The 25,238-nt window shown below is 48.0% G+C and overlaps 2 protein-coding genes and 1 non-coding gene across 4 annotated transcripts; 2 read left to right on the forward strand and 1 right to left on the reverse strand.

The window, feature by feature from the left end:
- Positions 1 to 1,526: 1,526 nt before the first annotated feature.
- Positions 1,527 to 15,972, reverse strand: SNU13 (small nuclear ribonucleoprotein 13). 2 transcript variants are annotated; one of them, XM_054469943.2, is made up of 3 exons: positions 15,790 to 15,972; positions 7,225 to 7,345; positions 1,527 to 2,789 (listed from the first exon to the last, which is right to left on the reverse strand). In XM_054469943.2, the coding sequence occupies exons 1-3, from the start codon at positions 15,790 to 15,792 to the stop codon at positions 2,527 to 2,529; spliced, it is 387 nt and encodes a 128-aa protein (XP_054325918.1). In that variant the 5' UTR covers positions 15,793 to 15,972; the 3' UTR covers positions 1,527 to 2,526. The 2 variants fall into 2 exon arrangements, with proteins under 2 accessions (XP_054325918.1, XP_054325919.1); XM_054469944.2 differs by lacking the exon at positions 15,790 to 15,972 and adding an exon at positions 9,334 to 9,566.
- LOC129023736 (U6 spliceosomal RNA) lies at positions 6,677 to 6,783 on the forward strand. The gene has a single exon (XR_008496884.2). It is a non-coding gene; the product is annotated as a U6 spliceosomal RNA (small nuclear RNA).
- A 933-nt stretch (positions 15,973 to 16,905) lies between the features above and the next one.
- On the forward strand, positions 16,906 to 21,823 carry LOC129023315 (uncharacterized protein C22orf46-like). The gene is made up of 3 exons (XM_063662962.1): positions 16,906 to 17,226; positions 19,857 to 20,064; positions 20,133 to 21,823. Exons 1-3 carry the CDS (start codon positions 16,915 to 16,917, stop codon positions 20,174 to 20,176), a joined length of 564 nt encoding a protein of 187 aa, XP_063519032.1. The 5' UTR covers positions 16,906 to 16,914; the 3' UTR covers positions 20,177 to 21,823.
- Positions 21,824 to 25,238: the final 3,415 nt, after the last annotated feature.

Raw genomic sequence — 25,238 nt, forward strand, 5'->3', positions numbered from 1 at the left:
CTGACCAACATGGGGAAACCCTGTCTCTACTAAAAATACAAAAATTAGCCAGGCGTGGTGGCGTGCTCCTGTAATCCCAGCTACTCAGGAGGCTGAGGCAAAAGAATCGCTTGAACCCAGGAGGTGGAGGTTGCAGTAAGCTGAGATTACACCACTGCACTCCAGCCTGGGTGACAGAGCAAGACTGTCTCAAACAAACAAAACCCTAGATGGAATAGCCTGCTATACATACACCTAGGCTACAAACCTGTACTGCATGTTACTGAATACTGTAGGCAATTGTAACACAATGGCATTTGTGCATCTAAACGTAGGAAAGGTACAGTAAAAACACAGCATTATAATCTTATGGGACCACTGTCATATATGTGGTCTGTCATTGACCAAAAACACTGAATGCACAACTGTGAAAAAGTAAGCACTGTGTAAAATTCCACCATCCAAAAATATAAAACTGCTTCAGGGGTGGTGATGAGAACACTGGAGTAAGCTGGGAGAAATGACCAGCCCAGGATGCACAGAACAGGTCCGACTGGCTAAGGTGGCTGCCAGGTTCCCCCAGGTGTGCTTCTTGCTAGAGCAGGGGTATACTGGCCCAAGCTGGCAAAGAGGGGATCTATTCTCACTTGACCACTATGGTACCCAGATATTTGCACGCTGGAAGATTTCTCAAGCTGAGTTATTAGGCTCTCAAGGGACTTATCCTTAAGATAATAAGTAGAAGAGGCAAGTGAGGGGGCAGTGGCTTTAGTCACCAGTACCAATCCTGCATGTGCCAAGGGTTACTAGAAACCCTGATTCTCCAACAGTGATTCTCAATTGGGGGTGATTTTACTGCCGGGGGCATTTAACAATGTCTGGAAACATTTTTTGGTTGTGGGGGGCGCTGCTACTGCCACCTAGTGGGTCGAGGCCAGTGATGCTACTAAACATACAACACACAGGGCAGTCCTCACAAACAAATTAACCAGCCCCAAATGTCAACAGCACGGAGGTTGAGAAAGCCAGTTCCAGTGATAGCAATGCTCCAATTGAGTCTGTATAAGACGACATTTTGAACTGCCAAGGCAGAAACTACCTGGTAGGAGGAGACAGCCCTTCCATAGCCTTCTGGTAAAAAAAAGTCTAAGCAAGTGGCCAGGCGTGGTGGCTCACACCTGTAATCCCAGCGCTTTGCGAGGCTGAGACAGGCGGATTACCTGAGGTCAGGAGTTCAAGACCAGCCTGGCCAACATGGTGAAACCCCGTCTCTATTAAAAATACAAAATTAGCTGGCCATGGTGACGCATGCCTGTAATCCCAGCTACTTTGGAGGCTGAGGCAGGAGAATCACTTGAACCCAGGAGACAGAGGCTGCAGTGAGCCGAGATCGTGCCATTGCACTCCAGCCTAGGCAACAAGAGTGAAACTCTTTCACAAAGAAGAAAAAAAAAAGTCTTAAGCAGCTATCACCACTCTAGTAAAGCTAAGTATGTCTTCATTCCAATTTTAGCCGGATACTTACTAAGAATCAGGCACTGCCATTCTGTCATCAAAATGGAATAGATTTCTTTATTAGGATGCTCACAAGAATGGAGAACACATGAACTAGCACTCTCCTCATGTGACAGAGAGTACATCTGACCCACACGGTGGCAGGACACAGGGGAAGGGCTCTCAGAGCTGGTGCCAAGTGTCCACCAAAGAAAGTCCCATTCACCAGAGACAGGCTGTTTCCTTGGACTCCACCATCTCTGTTACAGCTACCAGCCAGGTCTCCATGATCTTCCTGGAATCCTTCATGCCAGCGTCAGTTCATGCTCTGACCTTGTCACTCCCGACTCTTTCAAGACCCAGGTCAACTGCCCCATGGCTCACTCACCCAGGCCGCCTCCGGAATCCTGCAGCACATCTCTTTGGTATGCTGCTGTCCTGCTACCCTCAAGGGCATGGTTGGCGGTAGGGGGAGAACATCAACATCACATTACCAAAAGCAAACAGCAGGGGTACATTAGTAAATGACACTTGGACATAGCCGAACAACCTCACAGAACACATGCTTCCTCCCCAAATGATACATAATCCCCCAAGAGCAAATGAAACCCCTTGATCACTTTAACACGTATGAATGATTCTGTGTGCCAGGCACAGAGATACATAATGAATGGTGTTTAATTCCACCACACCCTGCACACAATAAGAAGCTAGTGGCTGAAAGCTGGAACCAGATCTCTATCCTGGCTCCATCAGCTTTCTCCTGGCTCTTTCTGCCTTTCAACGGTGCCACCACCATGCTTCTGTCTGCTCTGAACATTTGTTCCAAAAAGGGAGGATAAAAGGATGAAGGATGGCAGAGGGAGGGAGGAAAGGAAGGGGGAAAGCAACCCTGTAAAACAACAAAAACAACACAAAAATCCAGAAACCAGATTTAGTACTACATTTTATAACAATAGAGAGTAGCTGAAAATACTACATGCTAACACAGACAATATGATACACAACCTCCGGGGGGAAGTTGGCAGGGAGCACGTGGCAGAGGCCACAGGTTTAGACTAAGAGCCTTTCAATGGACTGCTGAATGGATTGGATCTGCTGTTTCAGCTGCGAGCCTTCTTTGATGGTGACAGAACAGGCGATAACAGGCCTGGAGACCCCACAGGCTCTCCCCAGGGCCTGCTTGGAGCGCACAAACACGTAGGGCACGTTCTTGTCTTCACACAGCAGCGGGAGGTGCAGAATGATCTCCAGTGGCTCGGCATCTGCAGCCATCACGATGAACTCAGAGATGCCCCTGTTGAGGGTTTTCGTGGCTGTGGAGAGAAGGGTGTGAAGGTAATAGGTGATGTGGGCTTGGGCAGGGCAGCCACAACAAACTGGGAAGAATGCCTAGGCACACACAATTGTGTGTGTCCTAGACCGGCCCTGGGATATGATAAAGGATTCAAACACCAGTCAGTCATACACAATGGCCTTTTCTCAAGCCCTACATTAAATCCACCACTTATCCTCAAAACACGTCCTGAATCTGACCACTTCTTTTTTTTTTTTTTTTTTTTTTTTTTTGAGATGGAGTCTTGCTCTGTCACACAGCTGGAGTGCAGTGGTGCGATCTTGGCTCACTTCAACCTCCGCCTCCTGGGTTTAAGTGATTCTCCTGCCTCAGCCTCCCAAGCAGCTGGGATTACAGGCACGTGCCACTGTGCCTAGCTAATTTTTGTATTTTTAGTACAGAGAGGGTTTCACCATGTTGTCCAGGCTGGTCTCAAACTCCTGACCTCAACTGATCCACCCACCTCGGCCTCCCAAAGTGCTGAAATTACAGGTATGAGCCACTGTGCCCGGCCTAATCTGACAACTTTTTTTCTTTTTTTGAGATGGAGTCTCACACTGTCACCCGGGCTGGAGTGCAATGGCGCAATCTTGGCTCATTGCAACCTCTGCCTCCCAGGTTCAAGTGATTCTCCTGCCTCAGCCTCCCAAGTAGCTGGGATTACAGGCGCCCGCCACCATGCCCAGCTAATTTTTTGTTTCACTATGCTGGCCAGGCTGGTCTCAAACTCCTGACCTTGTGATCCACCCACCTTGGCCTCCCAAAGTGCTGGGATTACAGGCATGAGCCACCACGCCTGGCCCTGACCACTTCTTTCTACTCCTCTGCTATACTTGTCCAAGTCACCATCATCTCTTGCCTCGTCAACTGCAACAGCTTCCACAAACTCCCACCAGTAAGTAGTAGTATATTAACAATATAGTACTTCTCAAGGTATCTGTGACTGAGAGTCAGAGTTTTACCATCTCAATCTGCCATAATCAATACTTCTAGAAAGCTGATCCCACATGCGACTCACCATGCAAGTTCAACACCCCACACCACTGTTTCAGATGCGTACTCTCCTGATTGCTTGCCTCTGTGGCTCAGTGCGAATACTCTGCATTCAAGCTGGAGTACTTGAGAAGGGCACACACTCCAAAGCTACACTGTTTAAGTGCAAATGCTGGCACTCATTCTTGTTACACAAATGACCTTGAGCAAGGTGTTTAACTTCCCTTACTTTTATCATCTATAAAATAATTCTACCTAACAGGATTCTACCTAACAAAAAAAGAATTACGTAATTCTTTTTAACCTAATTCTAATTACCTAATAATTCTACATAATAGGATTATTGAAAGGATTAAACAAGTTAATAAGAATGATGAGGCTGGGCATGGTGGCTCACACCTGTAATCTCAGCCCGTTGGGAGGCTGAGGCAGGTAGATTGTTTGAACTCAGAGTTTGAGACCAGCCTGGGCAACATGGCAAAACCCCATCTCTACTAAAAATATAAAAAATTAGCCAGGTGTGGTGGCGTACATCTGTAGCTCCAGCTACCTGGGAGGCTGAGGTGGAAGGATCACCTAAGCCCAGGAGGTCGTGCATGCAGTGAGCCATGATCAATGCCAATGCACTCCAGCCTGGGCTACGGAGTGAGACCCTATCTCAAAAAAAATAAATAAATAAAATAAGTAAAAATAAATAATAATAATAATACCTGACACATGGTAAATGCAAAGCATGTTCACTTCTATTGATATTACTATAGCTTATTCACCCTACAAAAGTCATAGGAGTGACTCTTTTATAAGTGTTAAGTAAGATCATAGCAATCTTGCTGTTCAAAATCCTTCTACTCAAGTCCCATTGTACTCACTGCTAACAGTGGCCTACATGGTCTCACGTGATCTTCTAGTACCTCTCATCCCCTCACTTAGTTCCAGCCACATACCGACCTCCTTAGAATCCCTCAAGCATGCCTTTACACCATGCCCAAAAACATTTCTTTCCAACACCCTCATCTATTCAGTTCTCTGCTCAAACTTCGGCTCCTCAGACAGACCTTCTCTGAATACTCCAGCTAAAAAGACCCACCACTACCATTCCTATCCCCCTTCTCTACTTTATTCTCTTTTACAGCATTCTTTTTTTTTGAGACGGAGTCTCACTCTGTCGCCCAGGCTAGCATGCAGTGGTGCAATCTCGGCTCACTGCAAGCTCCACCTCCCGTGTTCACGCCATTTTCCTGCCTCAGCCTCCTGAGCAGCTGGGACTACAGGCGCCCGCCACCAGGCCCAGGTAATTTTTTGTATTTTTAGTAGAGATGAGGTTTCACCGTGTTAGCCAGGATGGTCTCGATCTCCTGACCTCGTGATCTGCCCACCTCAGCCTCCCAAAGTGCTGGGATTACAGGTGTGAGCCACCGCGCCCGGCCTTTTACAGCATTCTTTACCACCAGGCATAAAACCTATGTCTTTCTCCACCGGAATGTATCCTCCAAGAAGGCAGAGACTTCATTTTGTTCACCAATGCATCATCAGCATATGTAAATGTGCCTGGCACATGGCAGGTAATCAATAAATACGGCAAGAAAGAATACCTGACACTGAGGCAGAAGTACGGAAAATTGTTGCATCTCCCTCCCTGAACTCCCAGTAGGCACATTCTGAATTGAAGTCGCTGAGACTGAGCATCTCCATTCAAGGACCTGTGTGCCTATCACCATGCAAAGTACGGCAAGAGGAAATAAGGTTGCTCTGTGTCCATGAGTCCTCATCTACCTGAAGTGTAAGAACTCACATCCCTGCCCAGCCAAGCTGACCTGAGTGCACCAAGTGAGAAGAAAGACCTCCCAGGAGAGCTGGTGAGTCACCCTACAATGCCCCACTGGCCACTGCTATACCAGGCACTGCAGTTACTGCAGTGTGACGAGCAGGGAGGAAAGAGCACCACGATGAGACCCAGAGAGTCTACTTTATCTTCCTTCAGCAACACAGGTAAAAGCGATTATAATAGTTCTCCTAAATCTCAAACACAGTTGACAAAATCTCTGATGTTTCCATTAAAAATCTTCAACGACAAAAGAGCTCTACCACATCAAACTACCCGGCATCTGTTAAAATGAGAGTATTCTGGCTGGGCATGGTAGCTCACGCCTGCTGTTATCCCAGCACTTTGGGAGGCCGAGGCAGGAAGATTGCCTGAGCTCAGGAGTTCAAGACCAACCTGGGTGACAGAGCGAGAGTCTGTCTTCAAAAAATAAAATAAAATAAAAATAAGGCTGGGCAGCCGGGTGCAGTGGCTCACGCCTATAATCCCAGAATTTCGGGAGGCCGAGGCGGGCGGATCACTTGAGGTCAGGAGTTCGAGACCAGCCTGGTCAACATGGTGAAACCTCGTCTCTACTTGAAAAAAAATAAAAATAAAAATAAAAATAAGGCTGGGCACAGTGTCTCATGCCTGTAATCCCAGCAGCACTTTGGGAGGCCAAGGCAGGTAAATCACCTGAGATCAGGAGTTCGAGACCAGACTGACCAACATAGTGAAACCCCATCTCTACTAAAAATACAAAATTAGCTGGACGTGGTGGTGCACGCCTATAATCCCAGCTACTTGGGAAGTTGAGGCAGGAGAATCACTTGAACCCGGGAAGCGGAGGTTGCAGTAAGCTGAGATCCTGCCACGGCACTCCAGCTTGGGCAACAAGAGCAAAACTCTCAAAAAAATAAATAAAATAGAATAAATAAATGAATAAAATTAAAAAAATAATAATGAATAAAGTGAGAGTATCCTATATTACCTCTGGGCAAAAGTATCAAGCATACATAATTATTCCACTGAAAAACAGCTTTTTTTTTTCCTTTTTTTTACAAAGGGAGGTAGTGCTTGCTTCAGCAGCACATATACTAAAATTGGAACAATACAAAGAAGATTAGCATGACCCCTGCACAAGGATGACATGCAAATTCGAGAAACGTTCAATGTTTTTGAATAATTGCATCCAAAAAAAAAAAAAAAAAAAGAGAGAGGGGTAGGGAATGTTTCTGGGAACCAAATGAAATTCATGAATGTTAATTAAGTATCCATCGTATAAGGGATGCTAAAAAGCATTAATATCCCTTTCCTTCTGATGGCTCTGGAGAGGTCATACAGCTACTATACAAAGTCTCTACAACTGCTTTCAAATGGCTCAGCAAAAATAAAATTCACTTATAGAGTGAAAAAGAAAGTAAATGTGGCAAAATGTTAACAATTGGTGGGTCTAAAAAAAATTCTTAGCCCATCAGCTTTAGCATCTAATGCCAAAGTCCTCCCACTGGTTGTAGTCAAGAGCAGCTAGCCCTCCTCCCAAACTGGAAATCAGATCAGAGGCCCCAGATGGAAACAGGTGCCTTTAACATTCCCCCAGAGCACCCTGTGGCTGCCTTACCCTCATTGGCTCCTTTCCGAAGCTGCTTATAGTTACATGACTGCTGAACGAGGTCCAGTAGTTTCTTGGTGAGGTGGGCATCGGCAAGGGGATAGGCCTTCGGATTCACATCGGCCTCAGTCTATGGGGGGAAATAAAAATATCAGACAAATTGAGCCAGAAGTTTTCCTACCTGAGTCACAAAATACTAATCAACAATTGAGACACAGGGGGCAGCTGCCCTGCTCCCTAACCCTCAAACACACAAAACACCGGGTAGTTAACAATGGACTTTCCACTCCTACCTTCGAAAAAAATGAAATACACTATTAGGAATTACACAGTTCAGTAAAGTATACTAAAGCTCATGTACTTTTGTCTTTCTTCAGCCGAATGTTTGATATTACAGCAAATGGATTACAAATGGGCTCCCATGGCTCAGCATCCATTTGAGTCCATGGGTAATCCGTTTTTGTTTTTGTTTTTTAGATGGAGTCTTGCTCTGTTGCCCACGCTGGAGTGCAGTGGTGCAATTTCAGCTTAGTGCAACCTCTGCCTCCCGAGTTCATATGATTCTTGTGCCTCAGCCTCCCAATTAGCTGGGACTACAAGTGTGCACCACCATGCCAGGCTAATTTTGTATTTTTTGTGGAGACAGGGTTTCACCATGTTGGCCAGGCCGGTCTCAAACTCCTGGCTCACGCCTGTAATCACAGCACTTTTGGGAGGCCAAGGCGGGTGGATCACCTGAGGTCAGGAGACCACGGGTAATCTTTAAATTTGAACTTCCGTATTCCACCTGAATTTACTGAATCAATAAGATATAATTTATAGTAAATGTAGCACAAAGTTTTCTTTCCATTCCCCATTCCATATGCATATCTTCTATTCAAACCCCTGGTTTCCAACACATCGAAGTATTTCCTCACCTACTCTACTCTACAATACACACAGAATGGTTCCAAAATTGCTACACCAATATACCATCTCTACCAACAAACTCACGAAAATCAAAATTTATTTTTGTTCTTAGGATATATCCTATCAAAGCCATCCAGTGACAGGACTTTGTTCAAAACTTATTCAAATTAAAATTTTCCTTATGGTTAGCAATTTGGTATACAAGTAGATTTATTATGTTATTAGCTTGCTTTAAATTTTATTTTTCAAATATGTAAAATATCTTCACGGTTTAAAAGTCAAAACTATGCAAGTGATAGCAACTCAATATTTTGAAAACTGGGAAAGGGAAACAATCATCCTCTGTGCCTTTCCTAAATGCTGTATTAGGCGGTAACCAGGTAGAAGATGAGAAGTACCTCTTGTATCACTATTCCACCTAATAAATAAAGAGGGAATGGTACACTTAAATATCACCAACTTGCAACCCTTATTAACTAATTAATGGCATTTGCAGTTATGTTAAAAATCCTTACTTTATAGATATATACTGTAATACTTATGGATAAAATGACGTCATTGAGGTCTGTGTCAAAATAACCCATGTAGGGGCCGAGCGCGGTGTCTCACGCCTGTAGTCCTAGCTACTCAAGAGGCTGACGCAGAATAGTTTGAACCCGGGAGGCGGAGGATGCAGTGAGCCGAGATGGCGCCACTGCACTCCAGCGTGGGCGACAGAGCGAGACTCCGTCTCAATAAATAAATAAATACACACCCATGTAGGGAGCATATTGGGTGAGTGGCCTGCCTATTTCGCTCCTTCCATCTCATTCCCACTGCTCCAGTTAACCATTTTCATTAATTTTTCTTTTTTTTTTTACAAACACATATTTATATACTAGGATATATTCATATTATAACCCAGGTGCGGCCCCACATGTCGCCATCGTGTGTAACGTGCGAATCTCGAGTGATTCACTGCGGCTACCACCTAACCTCGGCCTTGGAGGCTGGACACAGGGTGGACCGCAGTCGCTGGAGACGGAGACGGCCTGGTGGGACCACTCATCTATAGCGCCTGCCTCGGTGGTCTCCTGCCCGACACCGCGCACCTACCTTTTTCTCCTTCCATTTTTTTTTTACAGCTTTTCTGACATAGCTGGACCACGCTCGCGGCACCGCGACTCTCGGGAGGTGACCCGGAGATAGTGGCCCAGTAGGAACACTCACCATAGCGTCTGTCTTGGTAGTCTCTTGCCAGACACCGCGAAGATACCACGCGTGTTGGTCTGGACGGTCTACCGCCCAGCACCGCAAGGACACGAATGCCCCGCCCCCAGGAGCAGGAAGTGACGCCACTGCCGCCAGCGGAAGTGACGTCCAGGGCCAGCCTGTACACCAGGACTCCCTGTCTTCTACGTAACTCCTTATCTTAGGCGAACTTGTCTTGGTCCCAGGACAACTAGGAGGAATTAGGTGAAGGATGGAGGAGTTCTCTAAAGGAAGGGGGTTGGGGGAGGTCAAGGGAAGGCCTCCATATTATTTTTCTCTTCCTCATACATTTAATTTATTTATTTGGAGACGGAGTCTCCCTCTGTCGCCTAGGTTGGAGTGCAGTGGCGCGATGTCGGCTCACTGCAACCTCAGCCTCCTGAGTACCTGGGATTACAGGTGACCGCCATCATGGCCGGCTAATTTTTGTATTTTTAGTAGAGACGGGGTTTCACCACTTTGGCCAGGCTGGTCTCGAACTCCTGATCTCAGGTCATCTGCCTGCCTCAGCCTCCCAAAGTGCTGGGATTACAGGCGTGAGCCACCGCACCTGGCCATCTTTTCTTTTTAATGTCTATAGAGTATGTCTCCTTCACATGTTACCTACTTAAACCTTTTCTTTTTTGAGACAGGGTCTCGCTCTGTCACCCAGGCTGGAGTGTAGTGGTGGCATCTTGGCTCACTGCAAACTCCTCCGGGGTTCAAGCGATTCTCCAGCCTCAGCCTCCAGAGCAGCTGGTACTACAGGCATGCACAACCACGTCCCGCTAATTTTTTTTGTATTTTTAGTAGAGACGGGCTTTCACCATGTTGGCTAGTCTGGTCTCCCAATTGCTGACCTCAAGTGATCCGCTTGCCTAGGCCTCCCAAAGTGTTGGGATTACAGGCGTGAGCCACCGTGCCTGGCCTTATTTTTTCGATTAATCTTTCTGAAGGGGACTTTGCTGGGCTTAAGTGGTCCTCCTGCCTCAGACTCCCAAGTAGCTGGGACTATGCATGCATCACCACGTCTGGCTAATTTTTTAATTTTAGAGGCACTGTCTTATTATGTTGCCCAGGCTGGTCTTGAACTCCTGGCCTCAAGCAATCTTCCTGTCTGGGCATCCCAAAGTACTGGGATTACAGGCATGAGCCACTGTGCCCAGCCCATTTATATATTTTTTAATCTTTCACTATTATATAAATGCTATGTCTAATCTCATCTATACCTAATCTATATTATGTTTCATTCAGTATATCTGTAAGATAAACTCCTAGAAGTGGGATTAATGAGTCAAAAGATATAATATGCATTTGTAACTTTTATAGCTAGTCCAAATTGACCCTATATAGGGCTTAACAACTTCCACACCCGCCAGCAATGCATGACAGTGACTAATTCCCCAAAACTTTGACAACAGTGTCAAACTGAACTAGCTTCGTTGTCTGGGGTAAATATCCGGGGTTTGTTGTCTCATGCCAAGAAAATTTAGGACACAGACACACAGGAGTTTAGGAGCAGGGTTTTTCTTTTTTTTTTTTTTTTGAGGTGGAGTTTTGCTCTGTTGCCCAGGCTGGAGTGTAGTAGTGCGATCTTGGCTTACTGTAACCTCTGCCTCCTGGGTTCAAGCAATTCTCCTACCTCAGCCCCCACCAGTAGCTGGGATTACAGGTGCGCGTCACCACACCGGGCTAATTTTTGTATTTTTTAGTAGAGACTGGGTTTTGCCATGTTGGCCAGGCTGGTCTCAAACTCCTGACCTCAGGTGATCTACCTGCCTTGACCTCCCAAAGTGTTGGGATTACAGGCGTGAGCCACTGCGCCTGGCTGGGAGCAGAGGTTTAATAGGCAAAAGAAAGAGAAAGAACAGCTCTCTCTGGTGAGAAAGAGGGGCTTCAGAAAGGAAAAGACCCAGCAGTATGCTCTACTTTCTATTTCAGCAATTTCTCCTTTTGTTTTTTTTTTCCTCTTTCCTTCTACTTTCTTTGGGGTTATTTTGTCCTTGTGTTTTTTTTCCTACCTTTTTAGCCCGTTTCTCCCTAGCATTAGCATCTTAGGCTCCAAGTAATACTTTCATTATATCCTTTCATTTGTTTCTCCCCATCTCTGCCCTTTTCACTTATGCTCTGGTACGTGGTATTTTCATTATTGTTCTGTTCTATTTTTGAATTCCTACTACAATTTTTAAATCTCTCTGATTTATATTTTTCATTTCAAACTACTTTGTTACTAATTTTTAACTTATTTCCATTTGGGTTGAGCAAAAATGGTATGTAATATTACCAGTGTTAAAATTTGCAGGGCTTGCTTTATGGCCAATTTTCAAAAACGTTCCATGTTTGAAAAGTGTATTCTGAACTGGCTGCAGTGGCTCAGGCCTATAATCCCACCAACTTGGGAAACTGAGGCTGGGGACTGATTGAGGCCAGAAGTTTGAGATCAGCCTGGGCCACACAGTGAGACCCCCATCTCTAAAAATATTTAAAAACTTAGCTGGGGCAGTCCAGGCACAGTGGCTCACACCTATAATCCCAGCACTTTGGGAGGCCAAGGTGGGTGGCTCTCTTGAGGTCAGGAGTTCAAGACCAGCCTGGACAACACAGTGAAACCCATCTCTACTAAAAATACAAAAATTATCTGGGCGTGGTGGCAGGCACCTGTAATCCCAGCTACTTGGAGGTTGAGGCAGGAGAATGGCTTGAACCCGGGAAGCGGAGGTTGCAGTAGGCTGAGATCATGCCACTTCACTCCAGCCTGGGCAAAAGAGTTGAAACTCCATCAAAAAAAAAAAAAAAAAAAAAGAATTACACCCTTTTGGTTGTTGAGACAGGGTCTCACTCTATCACTGAGGCCATAGTGCAGTGGCATGACAATAGCTCACTGCAGCCTCGACCTCCAGGGCTCAAGTGATCCTCCTGCCTCAGCCTCCTCAGTAACTGGGACTACAAGTGTGGGCCACCACTCCTGGCTAATTTTATTTTATTTTATTTTTTATTTTTTGAGATGGAGTTTCACTCTTGTTGCCCAGGCTGGAGTGCAGTGGCACAGTGTCGGCTCACCACAACTTCCGCCTCCCGGGTTCAAGCGATTCTCCTGCCTCAGCATCCTGAGTAGCTGGGATTACAGGCATGCGCCACCATGCCCAGCTAATTTTTGTATTATTAGTAGAGACGGGGTTTCACCATGTTGGCCAGGCTGGTCTCGAACTCTTGACCTCGTGATATGCCCGCCTCAGCCTCCCAAAGTGCTGAGATTACAGGCGTGAGCCACTGCGCCCGGCCAACTCCTGGCTAATTAAAAAAAAAATGGTTTAGGGTGGGTGCGGTGGCTCACGCCTGTAATCCCAGCTCTTTGGGAGGCTGAGGCAGGCAGATCACCTGAGGTCAGGAGTTGGAAACCAGCCTGACCAACACGGCAAAACCCTGTCTCTACTAAAAAAATACAAAAAATAGCTGGGCATGGTGGCACATGCCTGTAATCCCAGCTACTCGGGAGGCTGAGACAGGAGAATCGCTTGAACCAAGGAGACAGTGGTTTCAGTGAGTCAAGATCGTGCCACTGCACACCAGCCTGGGTGACAGGGCAAGACTCTGTCTCAAAGAAAAAAAAAAAAATTTTGTAGAGACAGGATCTCACTATTTTGCCGTGGGTGGTCTCCAATTCCTGGGCTCAAGAGATTCTCTCGCCTCAGCCTCCCAATTTCTGGGATTGCAGGCTTGAGCCACAGTGCCCGGCCACATCCCGTCTTTTAACTGGAGCACTCACTCCCTTTACATATTTAAGTATTGGTGTAATGGTTTCAAATTTTCCTTTTGTGCCTTCTATTTGTTCCACTTGTTCTGTTTCTTTTTCTCTCTTTCCTTTCTCTGGATTTATCATTGCATTTGCACTATTTTCCCCTCTACTGATTTGGAGTTTATTCTTTTATCTTTTTTTCTTTTTTTTTTTTTTTTTTTTAAAGAGACGGCATCTCCCTCTGTCGCCCAGGCTGGAGTGCAGTGGCGCAATCTCGGCTCACTGCAACCTCTGCCTTCCAGATTCAAGCAATTCTCCTGTCTCAGCCTCCCAAGTAACTGGGACTACAGGCATGTACCACCACGCCCAGCTAATATTTGTATTTTTAGTAGAGACGGGGGTTTCACCATGTTGGCCAGGTTGGCCTCAAACTCCTGACCTAAGGTGATCCACCCGCCTCGGCCTCCCAAAGTGCTGGGATTACAGGTGTGAGCTACCACGTCCGGCCATACAAATGTTTTATTTGATACTACAGTAGAGATTTTTTTTTCTTTCAGACAGTCTGGCTTTGTCACCCAGGATGTAGTGCAGTGGCATGATCTCGGCTCACTGCAAACACCGCCTCCCTGGTTATACTGATTCTCCTGCCTCAGCCTCCTAAGTAGCTGGGATTACAGGCACGCACTACCATGCCCGGCTAATTTTTGTATTTTTAGTAGAGATGGGGTTTCATCATGTTGGTCAGGTTGGTCTTGAACTCCTGACCTCATGATCCGCCCGCCTCGGCCTCCCAAAGTGCTGGGATTACGGGCATGAGCCACCGCGCCCGGCTGGAAATTTTGGTTAATAATTTATCACAAATTTTATTTTATTTATTTTTTTGAGACGGAGTCTCAAACTGTCACACGGGCTGGAGTGCAGTGGCGTGATCTTGGCTCACTGCAACCCCCGCCTCCCAGGTTCAAGCGATTCTCCTTGCCTCAGCCTCCCAAGTAGCTGGGATTACAGGTGCCCACCACCATGCCTGGCTAATTTTTTTGAATTTTTAGTAGAGACAGGGTTTCACTATGTTGGCCAGGCTGGTCTCGAACTCCGGACCCCATGATCCACCCGCCTCAGCCTCCCAAAGTGCTGGGATTACAAACGTGAGCCACCGCGCCTGGCCCTGTCGCACGTTTTAAAATAGATATACTTAAAAATATTACACGGAACCCCCAAAGTATGTACAACTATGGTATGTCAATTTAAAAAAACTTTAAAAATTGCTGTTGTTTCCAACAACCCATTCTCTGGAAATCAGGATTCTCAACTCTCAATAAACATCAAATTCATAAAAGAGGAAGACTTCAGGAATCTGAACAATCATTAAATACCTAAATGTTTCACTATTAGTCAACAAAAAAGTTAAACTCAATTTTAAAACCAAACTAGCTTATAAACACTAACTGAAACTTGCTTAGGGTGTATTTATTTGCCTTTCAGTTTCTTCAGGGGTTAAATAAATTAACGAATGATATCATACCACCAGCCAACCTAAATCCCTACCTAGCATGATCAGTTTGGTTTCCCTGTACACCAGACAGCCAAAACTTGCAAGGTTTTGATTGAACAACAAATACTGCGTGCTCACTGTGTAACAAGCATCAGGACTAGATGTTTAACATGCTTTATTTCATTTGATCCTCACAACATCCTCATGCACTGTCATCTCCATTTTACAGTTGAGGAAAACTTCAAAGTTCAACCTGAGACCATCCGATTCCAAAACGTTTCACGGAACTGCATTAAAGCGAGCACTGAGTTTGGAAGCTTCAAGTTCTAGGCTCAGCCACGTACTAAGTTTCAAAATGCACGGGAGGCGGTTTAGGGGGAGTGCTAACGCCGGGATCCAAGCACCGCTGGAAGGATTAACCATAGAAGTTACAGTGCTTTACAAATTCTTCCCTCCTCACCAAGTGCCAACCAAAACTACTACGCCAGGACACACGTTTTAGAACTTTCCCTAGATGTTTAAAAGTCAGAGATGACCAAGAGTTTAGAGACGCCGCACGTGGTGCTACCAGACTTCTGGTTTTTGAAGCCACCGCCTTGCAGGAGAAGCCTTTCCTGCACTCCAGACCGTGAGTCGCGGTCACTTCATGTTCCCCACAGCCCCCAAATGCCAAAGGCTCCTCTAGGTCCCTGGCGCGTGTGACTCGCGGGCACTAAGGGCAGACCCACGGGAGATCTCCTCCTGAACCCCAGCAACGGGGGTGGGGTGAGGTAGGGTGGGTAGGAGAGGTTGATCCGAACCCCAGGGTCCCACGCCATCGTAGATTTCGTACGAAAAGAAACAAGGAAAAAAAAAAGTTGGAGCCAAGTTTTCTTCACCCAACTTTTTGCCCTCTCCCACGTGGGTTGGTCTCTTTCTCCCAGGCTGGGCCATGCCCCCTCCACTCGCCGCAAGCGTTTTGCCAAGCAAACAGACCGTGCGGCAAAGCAACACGGCTGCGGGGATTCTAAGGTTTCCTGAGTTCTAACCTCGGGCCAGGCTGTTGGGATCCCGCGGCTGCTGGGGTTCTAACTAAGGGCCCGGCGGTTAAGACCCAACGCCGGCGGATGAGAAGGCGCAGGGTCTAAGCCTCCATCTAACAGGCTAGGGAGTGAACGCAACCCTGAGTCTCCCGCTTCCCGGTCCCTCGGCCGGCGCACGCACTCACCATGACTGCGGTTCTGCAGGCTCAGCACTCCTAGGGGAGCGCAGCCGAAGTCTGAGAAGCACTCACCTCCACCGGAAAAACTCACAGAAGCAGCAGCGGAAATGGCCCCGCGCGGCAGGAAGTGAAGGTGACGCTACGCGAGCGAGTGGGCCCCGCCCTCTACGGGGGCACTGGCGCGGAAACTGGCCCTGTGTCCAAGAAAGAACGTACTTTGGCGTTCTTATGAGCTGTCTAGTACAAATTATTGGCAGAAACAATGAATTAAACATTCAAAAAGTAACCCACCGGCCGGCCGCAGCGGCTCACGCCTGTAATCCCAGCACTTTGGGAAGCTGAGGCGGGCGGATCACCTGAGGTTGGGAGTTCGATACCAGCCTGACCAATATGGAGAAACCCCGTCTCTACTAAAACTACAAAATTAGCCGGGCGTGGTGGCGCATGCCTGTAATCCCAACTACTCGGGAGGTTGAGGCAGGAGAATCTCTTGAACTTGGGAGGCGGAAGTTGCAGTGAGCCGAGATCGCGCCATTGCGCTCCAGCCTGGGCAACAAGAGTGGAAAGTGGGTCTCAAAAAAAAAAAAAAAATCCAGCCACTAAACGGTTAAGGCCTGGCTCATTATAATTGGCTGACGTCCCTGCCTGCTCAGATATTTAATATTTTGAATAGAACTGTTGGGTGAAAAGAGTCTTCAGGGTAGCATTTATTTTCCCACCAACACTGATCCTAAGATGGGAAAAGTAATTCCCCCATAGGAAATCAGGATACTGCAAGCAACGAGAAAGGGATGTTGAGTGGTTAAACAAGAATACATGTATTCAATACAGTGTTCATTAAATGTTTGATAATAGATAGAAGGACAGGCAGATCCAAGTATTTCATAGGAAGAAAGAAATCAAGCAGACCGCAGGTTATATCACCCCATCACACATTCAGGGAACTTAATCTTTTCATTCCAGAGGATGGGTTTGTTTAAAACAAGTTCTTCCTCTTAATTACTTTTGAACAATTCCCCAATACTGTCCTTACCTGCACCAAGAGCATGCTAGCCAGGCCTGGCACCAGGGTCAGAGTTGAGGCTGGGGCATCAGCCCCCTTTGTGAGGTGGCCTCAGTGACAGGGGTGCTATGAGGTGGCGGCTATCCCTACTGCAGCTGGCTGCATCAGATGTGCCAGGCCTGCCATCTAGCTCCCAACACCATCTGCCTGACTTAAGCTTTGCCATGTTGTTGTCACTGCTGGGTGCCTGTGCCGTGGTGGGGCCATTCCATGGCCCTGTGTGGGAGCCAGTGCAGGGCCTGCTCTCCCAGAATCACAGCTGCAGGGACCCTCAGTGCTGTGGTAACCTGCTTGTCCTCTGCCTCTTTCTGGTCTGGCAGGTCCGGCACTATTGGCACCAGGTCACCAGGACCCACTTCAGCACAAGGAATGTCATCAAGGTGAGTGGGCCCCATACACCTTCATCCTTCTTCCCTCAGCACCATGATTGTCTCTGTCACTTGTTACAAGGACCTTGTTTTATGCCTGGTGTACCAGAAATGAATCAGAGGGAAACTCAGGCTGTTCAGGGAGAGCATCGGGCCAAGCCCCAACCCAGGAGTCACCCTGAGCTCCTCTCTTTCCCTCACTCCACACATTCAATCCATCTGCAAGTCCCAGGGGCTATACTTGCAAATTGTATCTCAAATCTGATCACTTCTAACCACATCACACCTTCCTGGGCAGAGACACCATCATGTCTCACTTGGACCATAGCCACAGCCTTCTGCCCGGTGCTTGCTGCTTCTCTTATCCAACCACAGCCTATCCTCCATACAGTCACCAGAATGGCCTTCTTTCTCTCTCTCTCTTTTTTTTTTTTTTTTTCCTGAGACAGAGTCTCACACTGTTGCCTGGGCTGGTATGCAGTGGTGTGATCTTGGTTTGCTGCAACCTCCGCCTCCCTGGTTCAAGCGATTCTCCTGCCTCAGCCTCCCAAGTAGCTAGGATTACAGGCACCCGCCACCACGCTTGGCTAATTTTTGTGTGTGTGTGTATTTTTAGTAGAGACGGGGTTTCACTATGTTGGCCAGGCTGGTCTCGAGCTCCTGACCTCGTGATCTGCCCGCCTCGGCCTCCCAAAGTGCTGGGATTACAGGCGTGAGCCACTGCGCCTGGCCTCTTTTTTCTCTCTTTTTAAAAAAAAAAATTGGTCCAAGGATAATACACACACACACTTACAAGTGTGTAGATCAGTAAATTTTCATAATTGAATACATCAGTTTGTAGCATGCAGATTAAGAAACAAATGATTACCAGCAGCCCAGAAGTTTTAGTCACAACTCTGCAGATTTCCTTTTCTTTTCTTTTTTTTTTTTTTTTTGAGATGGAGTTTTGCTCTTGTTGCCCAGGCTGGAGTGCAATGGTGTGATCTCGGCTTACCTCAACCTCTGCCTCCCAAGTTCAAGCAGTTCTCCTGCCTCAGCCTCCCGAGTAGCTGGGATTACGGGCATGCACCACCACACCTGTTAATTTTGTATTTTTAGTAGAGGCGAGGTTTCTCCATGTTAGTCATGCTGGTCTCAAACTCCCGTCCTCAGGTGATCTGCCTGCCTTGGCCTCCCAAAGTGCTGGAATTACAGGAATGAGCCACCACTCCTAGCCAACTCTGCAGATTTCTTTCTTTTTTCTTTTTCTTTTTTTTTCTTTTATTTATTTATTTATTTTTTTGAGATGGAGTCTTGCTCTGTGGCCCAGGCTAAAGTCCAGTGGTGCGATCTCGGCTCACAGCAACCTCTGCCTCCCAGGTTCAAGTGATTCTCTTGCCTCTGCCTCCCTAGTAGCTGGGATTACAGGCATGTGCCACCACGCACAGCTAATTTTTGTATTTTTAGTAGACACAGGGTTTCACCATGTTGGTCCGGCTGGTCTCAAACTCCTGACCTCAAGTGATCCACCCACCTTGGCCTCCCAAAGCGTTGGGATTACAGGTGTGAGCCACCACGCCTGGCCGACTCTGTGGATTTCTTTCTTTCTTTCTTTCTTTCTTTTTTTTTTTTTTGAGACAGTCTTGCTCTGTCACCCAGACTGGAGTGCAGTGGCGCGATCGCGGCTCACTGAAAACTCCACCTCCCGGGTTCATGCCATTCTCCTGCCTAAGCCTCCTGAGTAGCTGGGACTACAGGTGCCCGCCACCACGCCTGGCTAATTTTTTTTTTTTTGTATTTTTAGTAGAGATGGGGTTTCACTGTGTTAGCCAGGATGGTCTCAATCTCCTGACCTTGTGATCCGCCCGCCTTGACCTCCCAAAGTGCTGGGATTACAGGCGTGAGCCACTGCGCCCGGCCTCTTCTTTTTTTTTTTTTCCAGATGGAGTCACGCTCTGTCACCCAGGCTGGACTGCAGTGGCGTGATCTTGGCTCACTGCAACCTCCACCTGCTGGGTTCAAGCAATTCTTGTGCCTCAGCCTCCTGAGTAGCTGGGATTACAGGCATGTGCCACAATGGCTGGCTAATTTTTGTATTTTTAATAGAGATGGGGTTTCGCCATGTTGGCCAGGCTGGTCTGGAACTCCTGACCTCAAGTGATCCACCCATCTTAGCCTCCCAAAGTGCTGGGATTACAGACATGAGCCACCATGCCCTGCCATCAGAACAAACTTTTAGAAACAGAACATAGCACTTAGCTGCTCAAAACCCTGCAATGGCTCCTATACTTAACGTTATCTGTCAAACTCAGAATAAAATTCTCACTGCTAATCATGACTCTAAGGACCAGCATAATCTGTCCCGTGTTTGTCTCCGATCTTATCTCCTAGTGCTCTCCTCGTTACTGGTTCCATTCTGGCCACACGGTCTTCTTTGCTGTTCTTGTACACGTAATTTTGTTCCATCCTCAAGCCTTTGTACTTAATGTCTCCTCTGCCTACAACGCTCTTTCTTCAGATGTCACTTGGTTTGCCCCTTACTTCATTCAGGTCTCCAGTCAAATGTCACTTCCTCCAAGAAGCCTTCCCTGACTATTCTGTCTGTGCGGATTATGCAAGTTATTATGTGTGCAAGGATTTTGCTTCTCTGTTCTCACCTACAGGTGCCACTGCAGAAGCGGGCAGTGCCCTCCATGAGGTGCGAAACTGTCTTCAAGCTGACTCCTGAATTCTTCAGTCCTGGAAAGTCCAGGGGCCTAGATTCTCAACAATGCGCACAAAGGCAGAGATGGGGATACCGGAGGAGCCTCCAGGAATCATGGGCCCAGAACCTGCTCTCTCCACAGCACCCATGTCCAGGCCCACCTTCAGGTATCCACACCCACTCTGAGCCCATCTTTTGTGCCACCTCCATTTCAAACACCTGTTTACTGCCTCAGGACAGTTCCTGGAAAACATGGCAGGTGCCTTGGTGTCTCCATGATGGTCAGACTCGCCCCGCCTTGGACATGTGTCAAGAGGTGGAGCAGCTGCTGCTTCACTCACAGGAAAGGTTGGTGTCACTGGAGCCTGTCGTCAGTGTGAGGTCTCGCCCCACCTCCATGACCTTAACCACGTCTCTTCCAAACTTACTTTCAGCTCAGAGGCTGCAGTTCTGCCCCAGAGAGCTCCTGCCTGATCCTTCCCACCAAACACTGAGAATGTGCACTTGGAAGTCTTGGCACTGTCCACCAGAGGCCTGGGAACCAGGGGGTAAAAACCAGACAGCAGGCAGAGAGGATAGTAGAGAGACCCAGGCTCCAAGGTGGATGAACCAGACAGGGAGCAGACGGGAGGATGCTTCAGAAATCCAGGCATCTGGGGAGCAGTTCCCTGTAGACTTTGGAATGGAGGGTGATGCAGAGACTAACATGTTGGAGTGTGCAAACCAGAGACTAGTAATAAGTGAAACTGATGGCGAGATCTTGACACTAGGGTGGGACACCCAGGACCGGATGGGAGTTGAGAGTAGAACCAACATTCAGGAACTAGGGAATAGAAACCAGAGGGAGGCTGGAGGTAAGAATCTCCCTGAAACCCAGGCACATATGGGAGAGAACCAAGAAGAGTTAAGATGTAAAATTGATGCAGAGACTCAAACACCTGAGTGGGAGAACCAGGACAAGAATGGAAGTGAGGTTGCTGTGGAGACCCAGACATTTGAGAGGAAGGACAAGAAAGAGGCTGGAGGGGAGGACGGGGAAGAGATCCAGGCTCAAGGACTGGGGAAGCAAGGCCAGACTGGAGATGACAATGGTGAGGAGACCCAGACACCACAGTGGGAGAAACAAGGTCAGATGAAAGGTGATGCGGATATGGAAATTCAGACGGAAGAGGGGAGAAACAAGGACCAGGTTGGAGGTCAGGATGCTGCACAAACCCAATCATGTGGGAGGGAGAACGTGGGAGAAGTAAAAAAAGAGAATAGTGTAGAGCCCCAGGCCTTGGATTGGGGAAAACAGGAATGTGTTGGAAATGGGAATGTTACAGAGATGCAGACACCAAGGTGGGAGAAACATGATCAAGATGGAAGTAAGAAAGCTAAGAAGATCCAAGCATCTGGGGGAGAGAACCAGAAACAATTAAGTCATGAAATTCAAGTGGGGTGGGGAAACAAGGGCCTGAGAAGAGGTGAAGATGCTAAGGAAACCCAGATAGCTACCAAGAAGAAGCTCAGGGAGATAAGAGAGAAGGATTGGGTGGTGATCCAGGCACTATGGTGGGGAAACCAGAGACAAGTAGCAAGTGAAATTTATAGAGAATTTGAGATACTATGTTGGGAGAATCAGAAATGGATTGGAGGTGAACATAGAGCAGAAATTCAGGCACCAGAGAAGAGAGACCAGAGAAAGGATGGATGTGAGGATGGCACAAATATCCTGGCACCCGAGGCTGAGATCCAGGAACAATTAAAAGGTGAAACTGATGTGGAGACTCAGAGCAATGAGCCACTTAGAGAAGAGGATGGTACAGACATTCAGTCACTAGGGAGGAGAGAGGTTAAAGGTGAGGATGATAAAGAGACCCAGGAACTTAGGGGAAAAAATCAGGGTCAGTTAGGAAATGAATTTAGTGGACAGATTCACATACCAAAGGGGAAGAATCAGGAACATATTAGAGGCGAAGATGGTGCACATACCCAGACATCTGAGTCAGGGAACTGGGGCAAATTAACAAGTCAAATTGATGGAGAAATGCATTCAGCAGAATGGAAGAAAGATCAGCAGATTGGAGGTGAGAATGGAGCAGAAATTCAGATACAAGGGAAGAGAAACCTGAGAGAAGTTGGAGGTGAGGATGGTGTAAAGACCTGGGCACCTGGGAAAGAAACCCAGAGTCAGTTTAGAAGTGATCTTGGTAGAAAGATCCTTTTATCAGAGTGGAAGAGCCAGGAGCAGATGGGAAGTGAGAATGGAACAGAAATTCAGGCTCCAGTGGAGAGAAACCAGAGAGAACCTGGAGGTGAGGACAGTGTAAAGACTCAGAGACCTAAGAGAGAGAACGAGGACCAGTTAGTTAGTGAAATTGGAGGGAGCCATTCAGCAGGGAGGAGGAACTGGGAACTGACTGGAAAGGATGTTGCAGAAAATCAGGCATCAGAGAGGAGAAACCAGACAGAGGTTGGAGACGAGGACGGTAGAATGATCTGGAGGCTTAGGGGAAAATACTGGAGGCTTAGAGCAAAGAACCAGAGACTGTTAAAAAGGAAAGGTAATGGAAAGACCCGTTTATCAGAGTGGAAGAACCAGGAACAGGGTGGAGGTGGGAATGATGAAGAAATTCAAATACAGGGTAAGAGAAACCTGAGAGGGACCATAGGTGATGATGGTACAGAGACCCAGGCTCCTGCAGGAGATGACCAGGGACAGTTAAGAGGTGAAATTGATGAAGAGATCCAGGTACAAGGGCAAGCAAATAAGAATGAGGGTGGAGTTGAGGATGTTGCAGAACTCCAGGATATAGGAAGCCAGAGAAAATGCACAGATGAGGATGTTGGAGAGCCTCGAGCACCAATGGGAGGAAACAAGGATCTGGTCAGAGGAGAGGATGCTGTGAGGGACAGTCTCCAAGTCGACTGTTCTGGGAGTGAGAGGCCCACAGGCAAGAAGCACAGCCTACCATGGCCTCCAGCCTTCACTGGCTATGGATGTGGGACCCGGGAACAGGAACAGGCAGTGGCTGTGAATGGTTTCATCTCTGCCCCCTGTCCTGAGATGAATCCTCTCCCTGACTGGGGTGAAGTCTTCCTGCTGGTGGGTGGGGAGGGAGAGCATCTGGCCAGCCAGGGCACAGCCCCTGCCAGGGATCATAGAGTGGGGATCAGTCCAGCCTCCCAGCAGGCCCAACCTGAATCCTGGAGAAGACGACAAAGGGACAAAGGGGTGGATCCAGAGAAGGCCCCCAGCCTGACTCGGCAGTCCCAAAACCCTCCGTCTCTGACTGCTCCCTTGGGCATGCCCTCTGCCTGCCCCTGTCTCCCGTGTGGCCCAGCCCCGGAAGCTGTCATCATTCTAGCGGGTCCTCCCACCGCCCTCACTGTCCTGCCCAAGGGGACAGGCCTCAAGAAGAGCAAACGACTGCTCCTGGAGTCCCTCATGCGGAGGAGGATTGCACACCTGAAGTGGGGTCTTCCCCGGCGGATCCTGGAGTCCTATTTCCTGTTTAACTTCTTAGGATCTTGCTCATTGACCCTTGCTGGAGCGAGGCTCCCTGGACTGAAGACAGGCCAGGAGCTCCAAGCGCAGCAGGAAAAGTATTGTGAGGCCCAAGTCTCCCCACCAGGCCTTAAGTCCCCAGAGAGTTTCCAGAGGGTTCAGCGCCCAGACAGAAAAAGCTCAAAACTTCCTATACAAGCCAGAGCTCTGGAGAGGAACAGACCACACATGTCAGAGCCCATGAGCATTTCCATCCAGCCTGAAAAGGCCAGGAGAGTCAGGCCACCAGGGGGCGCCAGAGAACCACAGGAGATCCAGGAAGCGCCTGCTAGGACCAAGCTCCCAGCTTCCAGGACCCCCAGGCCGGCAACGGAGTCCAGGAGCTGGTGTGGCCTACAAAGGGTCGGAGAGCCTCCCAGTGAGAACAGTAGGAGCAGGAAAGTGATCAGGTCAAGGGTCTCCCAGCTGGCAGAGAGGGCTCCCAGCAGAGTGAGAACCTCATTCTCTAGGGCAGACCACGCCCACTGGAGGAAGGAATGTACATCCTGGGAGGCCTCTAAGTCCCCCAGACTCAAATGCCAGCAACCCACATACTGGAGAAGAGGAAGCCTGGAATCTACAGGGTGCAGAGGGGCTGGGCAGAAGCCTTCCTGCCATTCTGCACAATCTGTCAGCTTCAAAGGGAGGCTCCACTCTGCGGTGGCAAAGCTGAGCCTGACCCTTCTGGCCAAGATGTCCTGGTCCCCACAGCTCGCCAAGCGCAAGCACTTGGCCCCTAACCTGAGCCTGAGGGAACCTGATTCTACTCTGCCTCCCAAAGTGGGTGATCCACGTGCAGGGGAGGACAGCATCAAAGACCACACTGCTTCACAGAGGGATCTTCAGCCGCAAGGTCACTGCTGTACTGGGGCCACCCTTCCTAAGACAGAGAGTCCCCAGGGCCAGGAGGCACCTGGGAACCCAAATAGGGCTCCACAGAATACACGAGCCTCCAAAAAGTTTAGTATTATGAAGCATCTGAATTTTTTTCTCTTCCAGCATGGCTTTAAAAAGTAGACTCAGGCCCAGAGTCCTCAGGACATATCAGAAAAGCTTTGAGAGTGTCCTGATCCCTGCAAAGCCTCTAATAAATTGGTCATTTGGGCCTTGTGGTGTTCTGATTTCTCTGGCACATTTTCCAAGTGCCCCCTTTCGGGGTTTGGGATACTTTGTGGGTGGGGTAGAAGCCCCTTCCACTCTGTGGTTGTGGTTTAGGGAATGTGGGTCAACCCAGTGTTCTCTCTGAAACACCTCCCCCCCAGCTCCTCACAGTGGAGTCCACTGAGGTTCTATCCTGCCCTGTCCCCAAGCTAATCCTGATTGAGGCAGGACACTCCAAAAGCCTCAGCTGCTTATGGGGAGGGGTGGTCCTCCGCATGGGATGCTTTTTTTTTTTTTTTTTTTTGAGATGGAGTGTAGGTCTGTGGCCCAAGCTGGAGTGCAGTGGCTTGATCTCGGCTCACTGTAAACTTCGCCTCCTGGGTTCAAGCGATTCTGCTGCCTCAGCCTCCCGAGTAGCTGGGATTACAGTCATGAGCCACCACACCCGGCTAATATTTATATTTTTAGTAGAGGCGGGGTTTCGCCCTGTTGCCCAAGCTGGTCTTGAACTTCTTTCTCTCTGTCTTTGGTTTTTTTTTTTTTTTTTACTTTTATTTTTATTTTTTGGTCTTAAGCTTCTGATTTATTTATTTATTTTTGAGATGGGGTCTTCCTCTGTCACCCAGGCTGGAGTGCAGTGGTGCGATCTTGGCTCACTGCAACCTCCACCTCCCAGGTTCAAGTGATTCTCCTGCCTCAGCCTCCCGAGTA

Source organism: Pongo pygmaeus, chromosome 23 (assembly GCF_028885625.2).
Source record: "Pongo pygmaeus isolate AG05252 chromosome 23, NHGRI_mPonPyg2-v2.0_pri, whole genome shotgun sequence".
NCBI lineage: Eukaryota > Metazoa > Chordata > Mammalia > Primates > Hominidae > Pongo > Pongo pygmaeus.

Excerpts from the sequence above, each read along its gene's own strand:
- SNU13 (XM_054469943.2), bottom strand. Across the intron at positions 2,790-7,224 it reads TCGGAAAGGAGCCAATGAGG|CCACGAAAACCCTCAACAGG; the intron begins GTAAGGCAGCCA and ends TTCTCTCCACAG.
- LOC129023315 (XM_063662962.1), top strand. The coding sequence starts at position 16,915 with ATGAGGTGGCGGCTATCCCTACTGCAGCTGGCTGCATCAGATGTGCCA. Across the intron at positions 17,227-19,856 it reads GCACAAGGAATGTCATCAAG|GTGCCACTGCAGAAGCGGGC; the intron begins GTGAGTGGGCCC and ends TCTCACCTACAG. Across the intron at positions 20,065-20,132 it reads ATGTCCAGGCCCACCTTCAG|GACAGTTCCTGGAAAACATG; the intron begins GTATCCACACCC and ends TTACTGCCTCAG.